This window comes from Plecotus auritus (genome assembly GCF_963455305.1).
Source record: "Plecotus auritus genome assembly, chromosome: 6".
NCBI classification, from domain to species: Eukaryota; Metazoa; Chordata; class Mammalia; order Chiroptera; family Vespertilionidae; genus Plecotus; species Plecotus auritus.
The window spans coordinates 34,597,073-34,606,199 of record NC_137773.1 but is presented as its reverse complement, the minus strand read 5'-3'; the positions used below and the strand labels follow the sequence as shown (position 1 = coordinate 34,606,199).

Genomic DNA, 9,127 nt, shown 5'->3' with positions numbered 1-9,127 from the left:
GAAATGTATCACTTGAAAGCATCTTAAAGTTAACCAATGTGATTCTTTTTTAATTTGAAAGGGCTTATTTCTCAGAATGGCTTTCCTGATCATATAGGAGGGCATGCTCCCTAATATTAAACCTTTTCTTTAAAAAGAGGGGGAAAAAAGACTCACATCTGTTTGATATTTAATTCAAATTGAATGGCAGGACAGGAACAAAATTACACTGCAAAAGACCATAAAGCGTGATGTATAAAAGAGCCAAGCATACCAAACCTATATGCCAGAAAATTTGAAATGCCACAGGACTGAGGGGATGTGACCTGGGCATTGGGGTGTCTCTGACCCATAAGCCAGAAGGGTAATCACCAAGCTGAGGGACACTGGGAGGTGGAAGAGGGGCTCACTTTGCACTGGAGAATTTTCTAGGGACTGGTTTCTAGCCACATGTGAGTTTGGGGTATGGGATCCAAGCCTCAGGCAGGAGTTCTGTTCTTGTCTGGAATCCAATGCCAGTTGCTCCAGGCTGTGGGGAGGGGGCCTATTAGGGGCTCCCCGAGAGGCTTCTGGGTAATGCTCACACAAAGCCTGGGTGGTCAAGCAGGGACTGCTCTGTTCTCAGTGTCCAGGAGAACTTGGGGTTTGGCTATGGCTCACTGATTGAGTTGAAAGCCTGTCTGCTCCCAGTTTATCAGAGATTCCAACATCCCATGTGCAAGCGGGCAGAGAGATGGGGTGGGCCCAGAGAGCTGTGCTTTCATTCCTTATGAGAAGGAAGGTGGCCTCGAAATGCCAGGTGACCTGTCACTGCCCCTAGCTCTGAGAGAGAGAGGTCCCCGGAAAAAGGTGGGTGTGGTCTCTTACTTATTTCCCCTGTTGCATGTTTTAAGTCAGAGGACTGATTCCAGGGACCAAGTACAAGCACTCCAGTTGTGAACTGTTACCTGGTAACATCTCTAGATGGGCATTGACAGTGGGGCTCTGCAACCCAAGTTTAGCCAGAGCCAGTAGGCCGCTCCTCACCAGGTGTGCACTTGTAGAAGGGGTGAGGAAAAGAGCGAGGATCTAGCATAAATCACCTGCCGGGTCCCCCACTTACAGGCTGAGTGAATCTGGGCGTGCTTTCCCGCTCTGGGCCTTGGTTCCCTTATCTGTAGTATGGGATGGTTTAACATCCTCATAAGGTTATTTTGAATCTCTAATGTTATAAATATAAACACATTCACTTCTAAATAACAAAATATCATACAAATATGTGTGTGTTTCTTAGAATGGTTACTCTGACCTCTCCAGGGCTTCTGTGCAGGCACCACCTTCATTTCCACATTGGTTATTTTGCACAAGGTGCTGCGACTTTTTCAATGCCGTGGTGTGCTGGGGCTATCTCACACTGTCTTGTAAGAACTGATGGTTAAACAATCCATTATTAAAAACTAAATTGCGTAAACTTACAGTTAAATTATATAAAGTACAAAGTTAATAAATAATCAAAACTCACAGCTTCCTAGTTATTTTCCTATATTTTATCATATCTGTGCTCTTGAGGTCTTTCCCATGTTTACATGCATATCTGTATGGTGGAAATGCTCTGTAATGGTGTGATCACTGTGCATCTCTTTCCAACTCCAAGTTCAGTGATGTCATCTTGGTGCCTTGAAATTGACCATGGTGGGAGAATTTACACCACCGAAGTTGGAAATCAGTAAACACTACGCCAGAGCTGTCCCAGCATTCCCAGGATCTTGTTTCCAGGGTGTATGGTGTTTCTTTATTCAGAACACTCTGGCTTCCTCCAAATGCCCCCCACCATTCCTCTAATGAGATCTCTCCCAGGCTTCTATTTTTCCCCTGAGCTGAGCCAAAACATTCCCTCTGGTTTGTAAAGCGTGCTGAGAATCTCAAGTGGAGCTATTTTCTTTCTGTAACTGAGGAGCAAATCTCACAGCTCATAATTACCCTGTGGTTTTCTAGCCGGCACTTTACCTGGGGTGCTTGACAGAGCCTAGAGGCAAGCATGTGTGTGTGTGTGTGTGTGTGTGTGTGTGTATGCGCGCGCGCGCATGTGCATGTTGGTGTGCTGGGGGTGAGGGGGTGGGGAAGGAGAAGTCAGACCACATGAGGCTTTCCTGGTGTTTCAACTTGAAATCTGCATAGCAACCACAGGCCTAGGGGAAGAGGAGCGTAAAGCTGAAAGATGGAACCTCCGGATTATTAGCTTCCCTGATTGGCTTCCAACGAGTGTCCCCAGGGGACCATGTGTTCCTCAATAATGAGGCCCCGCGCTGGTTGTGGAAGCCTTCGATCTCAAGCATCCAGCCTCCCAGGGCAGAGCTCCAAGTCTGGGAGCTCTGCACCTTGTGCGTGGGTTTCTGAGTGGTGAAGGGCTGGGTGGTCATGCTGCATCATGGAGGCAGGACACATCTGAAAACAGGAAAACTGTTGGTGGATGGTGAATCGGGAGTGTGGGCCTTGCATGGTTCTCCTGGGATTTGTCCTTGGCTTCTGGGCTCACGGTCCTGGCATATAGTGAGTCCATTCACTGAGCAAATCACTCACTCTGGCCTCTTCTCACCCTGAGCAATTAGTTGTTTAAAGTGCATTTTAACTTTTTAACCAGGAGCTTTGTTGTGGTTTGAGCTTCTTCCCAAAGCCTCCCTCCTAAAGGTCTGCTATCACACCACTCAAATTCTTTCTCTTAACTCAGTGTCTTGTGATTCAGTCAACAGACCCTTACTGAGGACCTACTGGGTGCCAGGTGGCTGCTCCAGCCAAGTCCACGACAATTTCTTCCTTGCAGGGGCGCTGCTCGTGGGAGGTTCCAGCATGGCGCGGAGCACACAGCAAGAACACAAATTCCCAGCCAAGGGAAACTTTTGTCCCCTGGATCACTGGCTGGAAATCCGAGTATCCCAACACTGGCTTAGAGCTAAGAGGGAGCGGCTCCTTCGTGGAAAAAGTCAGGGAAGCGTCCTGGAGGGAGGAACGTTTGGGGATGGGTGGTGGTTAAGGTGAATGGCTAGTGTTTATTGAGCATTTCCAAGGTGCACACATGGAGTTCCTTCTTGCAAGGTGTGCTTCGGTCTTCGAGAGGCGCGGTGGGAACTAGTAGTGTCCCCATTTAATACACAAGGAGCAGGGGCTCAGGAGATGAAGGCTGTTCCTGAGTCAGTAAGTTGAGAGCAGAGGGGATATGGTCCTGCTCCGCTGCTCCATCTCTGAAGTGAGGGGAGGGGCTTTCAAAGCAGGTGTCCCAGTGGGAGGGGCTGTGTGGGCTAGGCCAGCGTGCACCCAGCTCTCCTCTGTACCTCACTGCATGGCACTTGTCCTTGTAGGGGGCACCGAAGGTCACATGGGTTGGGATGTCCTTGGTGGAGGGAAAATCTGTGTTGGCCTATTGTCTTCAGGAGGCCTCGGGGCTGTGGAGTCCTCTACACTGTGCCCCCCTCTCTATGTTGGGTGGCCACCCCAGGGCCCCAGGTGGGGGCTGAGGGTCACTGAAGTGAGATTACTCCCTATGCTGGCTTTGACTGTTCACCCTCTGACCCATCACTCTCCCTTCCCTCCTCTGCTCTGGACTGCAGGGGAGCCCACCTCCAGGCTGCATTGCCTAGGCTGTTTGTTAGCTGCCTTCTGGCTGGCTCAGCCAATAGGAGCCCACTGGGGTGTGGGGCAGGGGAGAGGCCAGGGTATTTCTCTCTCTCTCTCTGTCTCCCTCTCTCTCTCTGCCTCGGAAAGCCTCTGGCAGCAGCTGCACCAGCTCCCCCTGGACGGGCCTCTGCCTCCGAGGGCCACCGCCTCTCTCAATTGCCCCTGCAGCCCCAGGGGTGGGAATGGGCAAGGATAACAACTTCCTCTTCTGGCTGATCTCTGAACTGCATTGTCTGTGTGGCTTCTGAGTGACACCATCACCTGTGTACCCAATGCCCTGAATTAAACTTTTGAAATACTTAGAGTGATTTTTGTTTTCCTGACTGATACACCACCCCCACCCCCCAAGCAAGGTGATGAAATAGGGTCCATTTTCTTAGCCCAGCAAACTGCAGGTGACTGGAAGAATGTTATCAGGCTCGGAGATGCAATTATGAAAACCCCAGGGATGGCTGCCTGACTGAGCTCTCCCTCCAAAGGCCCCAGTCTCTGCTTTCTTCTGAAGATTCCCCACCCCAACCCCTGCCTCTGCACCTTTAAAGGAAAGCAGGCAGACGTCTCAGCTGGGCTCCCTCCAGCAGTTCGAGTGGGCGACCTGGTGGCTTTGCTTGGGATCTGCTCTATGTAAGCTCTGGGTTAGGGAACAGAAATAACAAAGGAGGAAAGAAAACCCCTCCAGAAACACAAACCCCAAGGTCTCTTCTTCCTTCCAGGGCTGTGATTTCATTTTTATTCACATCTGTCCTTTCTCAGACTCCTTCCTGGCCGTTCCAAATGCCTGGAGCTGGGCATCGTAGCTGCAATTCCCACCCTCCCCCCCCCCCCCAGCGCCAAAGAAGTGGGTGCTGTGGGGAAAAGAGGCAGAGAAGACTAAGAGCTGAGGAGTACTGGCATCGCGCAGGAGTGCACGTTTTTGTGGAGCGAGCCCCATGCCAAACGGCACTGGAAAGCACTTTCAACTCATGTGCCTAAAGAAAAAAATAATTAAACTCTTCTGTCTGGGATCACCTTGCTTCCCACATCCCCTCACTTAGGATGTTTTGTTCCCACTGGAGCATGTGATTGGAAAACAAAGGTAAATGAGAGCAATTTATTCCCGGATCATTTTTTTTTTTTTTCCAGCAGGATTAAAGCTGCCTCAGCCATAAAGAGTTTACAAACTCTGAAGAAAGATAATAACTTCCCTTCTCACAGCCCGGTCATGGGGAGGTAATGCATGTTTCCAATCATCTGAGAATGTGACTCAAATGGTAAGTTTTATTTCACTTTAATCCGCCTGTGAGTTCACGTTCAAGGTAAGAGGGATCACAGCCCTGCCATTCGAACAGAGTTTATTAACTGCAGCATCACACAGGTGGAGGAGCTGGGTTGGTTTACTCTCGCCCCAAAACCTGGCACCGGCTATGGGGGCCTGGCGTGGTGGTGAGTGTCCGGAGCACGGGAATGCAGGTAGAGCAGCCACAGAGAAGAGAAGCTCGAGGGTCCTAATGGTCCTGTGTGGCTCTTTGGGAACGAGCTAACCTGATGGCAACATCAGCACCCCCAGATGCCATGGACTGGGAGCCGAGGAAGAAGAGGGCACAGAGCGGAGCTGGAGAATGGAGCACACACAGTAGATACAGTGGCAGGCAGGTCTCCCAACCTGCAGCGCAGGGTGGGGGTGGGGGAGGTGGTGCAGGAGGTGAGAACCTTCCACAGTGACTGGGGCTTACTTGCTTCTGCACATCTCTTTGCTGCCTGCAACCTGGCTGCTCAGCGGGCTGCTGTAGAAAAACTTAGTTCGTAGTTCCGTCTTGCTCTAATTACATCTTGCTTTATACATGTACGAAGGGACCATCCATTTGAGGGGAAGGAGAAATGTTTGCCTACTGTGGGACTTTAAGTGCCCCTGTTTCTACAGGGAAGCTCACTCCTCCGGGCCAGCATTACCCTCTCCAATCTTGTCTTTGAAAATGTAAATGCCTCCAGCAAGGCAACATCTTAGCTTCCTACAGCCACACGGAATCTCTTAAAGAGATAGCTCTGGTCTGTGTGGGTGGAGTGTTGGTACAGGGAGGATGTTCCTGGTGTGTGTTTGGGGGAGGGGAGTTACGTGGGTTGGCCTCCATTGCGCTGGGTAGAGGTGAGGGCGGGGGGAGACTTGGTGAGCCACAGGCCAAGGCCCAGTCCAGCCATCCTGACTGCTTCTGCTTGCATCCCTCCCAGGTCTCCTGGAGGTGCCTGTCTCCTCTGTGCCTCTGTTCGGGGCAGGAAGTGCTGGCTGACAGCTCTCTTGGTGACATGGGGCACTGTCAGATCTGTCAACCTTCCTCAGTCATCACTACACAGAGTACCAATCACGCAGACTTCTGGTTGAGTTTGGGCTGCAGAGACTCAAGAATGAGGCAGAAGCACCAGCCTCATTCAGACCCAGCCTGAGAGTCTGGGCTGCCACCCTGAGGCCCAGCGCAAGTGGGCCTCTACTGTCTGCCTGCGGCTTCTCGCCCTTTTTGCCCCAGCTGTCCAACCTGCTTCTTGTCCTACCCTCCCCTCACCTGCCCTGGGAAACCTGGCAGCTGCCTTAGCACAGCCAAGGTGACTGCTTCCCTGGCCACTATGCCTGTCTGTCTGTCTATCCTCTGCCCAGCTCCAAGGTGGCCACCGGGAACATAACAGTGAGCAATCCGTGGTCCTATCTGCGTGGAGCGTGAGGTCTCACGAGAAACAGACACGGAAACTGTGGTCGCAGTGTGCCAATGTCCCACGTGGGACTGCCCGTGCTCAGCCTTTTGCTCTAGGTCATGGCCAACACAGTGCTCTCTGGTGCACCTGCCATCACGTCCTCACGGCGCTTCTTGCCTTTCGTGTCCCCCTTTGACATGGGGCTCGAGGGGGATGCAGGGCCTCACTTACAGACACTGCTGCTCTGCTCATCTGTTCACTGAGAAAACTATTCCTCCCGTGGCCTGCCTGGCCCCCCACTGGTCCCTTATTTGAAAAGACCTCCCCTGAGTGAAATAACTGCTGGGATGAATTCTAACACAACCCCCCACCACACCTCTCATGAGCCCAGTTCTCTGGGAAGCCACCTTTTCTGGTCAGCCAAGGCTTTGATCCAGAAATAACTGAGAGCCGGGGAGCATGAGGATGAGGAGGAAGCCGGTGACTAGGACGTTCAGGCAGGCCCAGGCCCTGCTCCCCACGCCCAGGAAGCCCTGAGCTTTGCTTGCATTCTTTTAGAAATGTGAGCCCCCACCTTTCCAATTTCCTCTTACACCTCTTCTTTAGTTCCCGCCCCTGCCTCTGCGTGACAGCGTGGCATGCATGCAGCCCATCTGGGGATCAGGGAATCCTATTGGGTATGCCAGTTTAATGAAATACTTGCAGTTTATTAAACACAGGCTTCCCTAAGCCCCCAGTGCCTGTGGGTATTTGAAAGCCAAAGGTAACCCCCAGCTACCACAAACGTAATTGTTACATGTGTCCACGCATTCCTGCCGCAACCTCAAACTCCCGCTCTTAAGCGGCACACAAAATTAGCAACATAAAGTAACTCCTAGTCAGACAAGACCGTGAAATGTGGGGAAACGCTGCGAGGGGCTCCCAGGGCCCCTCAGGGCCTCTAAAAGTATATGAAGTTCCCATTGCTTTGCAGAGTTGGAAACGGGGAGGGCGCGCCCCCCTCCCCGCCCCAGGCTGTTCATGTTTGCAGAATTGGTTCATTATTAGCCAGGCAGGCCTCGCTTGTCAACGTCGCATGATGTAGTTAGAATATTTCAAGTCCTGTTTCAGCCATGGCGTGCTCCGGGTGGCAGTGGGGCTAGCAGAGCGCGCCGTCTGCGGGCTCCCTCTGGAGCTGTATTTCTGTTCCTCCTCCAGTGCTTGGCTGGGGTGAGCTGTCCGCAGTCTGGGAAGGGCCATGGAGAAAGCCAAGGTGACCTGGAACCGGTTGCTCTGAACCCAGGGCAGGTGGCTCCTTGGGGATGTCTTCCCATTCATCAGTCTCCTCATCCTGGGGCCTGTAAATCAGGGGTGAGGGGCTGACGTGGAAGCAGCAGACAAAGGCCTCCAGGGAGGTGCCTCCCTCTACATGGACCACCATCTGGATGCCCGCGAAGACGACTTTGTTGATGGTGCTCAGGGGGATCTGTTCCAGGAACCTCAGCACCAGCCTGTTGACCCACACGCAGACCCTGCGACTCAGGGCCTTGAGGTTGAAGGCCAGCAGAGCACTGCCTTCTCCCGGTGGGGCTCCAGGGACAGGTGTTGGCGGGACAGGCGGGGGAGATGCAGCTGGAGGTGGGAGTCCAGGCCCCGCCCCACCAGAAGCGGGCTGGTGTCACACTGCAGCCTCTGTGGGACAGTGGCAAAGACAGCAGAGCCCTGGGTGGGGTGGTACAGGCTCATCCGCAGGACTGTGAGGGGTCTTTCCATGGGCGGAAGCCTGGGAAGGATGCAACACAGACACACTTATGGCTCCCTGAGCCCAGACACACTTGCCCACCTCAGGGCCCCCCGGACACCTCCAGCCAAACAGAGCCAAGCACTGGCCGTGGATGCTGTTATTCTGGTCAAGCCAGGAGGGAGCCAAGGCCCATGGGTTCTAGCCCCAGCTTCATTTCTCCAGCCCCTGTGAGGCGGGGGCGGGGGGGCCATGCCACCTGCACTCTGAATTTTCATTTTCTTTTCTGTAATATGGGTATGCCTGACCTTGCCTATGCCAAGTATAAGGCATTCCAGGATGCTGGGTAGGGTTCTGGTGACCTGTTGTATTTAAGGACAGTTTGGCCCTGCTACATAAAAAGGGAAGGACAGACAGACAGGATACACCTTTCTCATTTCTGACAGTTACATGACGAGCGCTTGCCGAGCCCTCCTCTCACCAGCTGCTGGGGTTAAGCAGATGTGAGAGAACAAGCCCTTGCTTTCCCGAGCACCCAGCTGGTGGGAGAGACAGGAGCTTCTAGAATTAGGCAGATGGAGAGGCACAGGAGAAGGGAGCCTTGCCTGCTCCGGGGAAATCAGAAGGCTGCCTGGGGACCCGAAGGAGGAATAAAAACAGCTAGCACATTCCCATGGGAAGCCATGTGCTTATGGGCCTGAACACCATGAATATCCCATCCTCATGGTCTGGGGCAGAAGGCAGATCCTGACGAGGAAGGTCTCTTGCTCAAGAACTGATGGGGGCTCCATGGAGTGCAACCGGCAATATCTGCCACAGTGTGGAATGCACACATGGTCGGTCCCAGCAACTCCATCTCCGGTAATGTGTCCTTTAGAATCTCATTGGCATACGATGGGGAGACTGCTTACAGCGGTCAGCTTTGCTCCTGCATGGATTTGAGGAATACAAATTCTACCACAGCCATCAACCCCTTGTGGCCTGGGACCTGCCCCACCTTCAACAGAAACCAACCGTCGACAGGGCTGAGTGGATTTGAACAAAGGATTGTACACTTTCCTGGCACCAGGCTTTTGCTTACACAGTTTGTATCCAGATACTGCTATTTACGGGCCT

The 9,127-nt window shown here is 52.7% G+C and overlaps 1 protein-coding gene across 1 annotated transcript; it reads right to left on the bottom strand.

The window, feature by feature from the left end:
- Positions 1 to 7,356: 7,356 nt before the first annotated feature.
- TIFAB (TIFA inhibitor) lies at positions 7,357 to 8,043 on the bottom strand (the record flags this gene model as incomplete). The annotated part of the gene is given in 3 exon segments (XM_080673411.1): positions 7,357 to 7,509; positions 7,511 to 7,848; positions 7,851 to 8,043. Coding segments are annotated over 3 exon segments (684 nt in total).
- Positions 8,044 to 9,127: the final 1,084 nt, after the last annotated feature.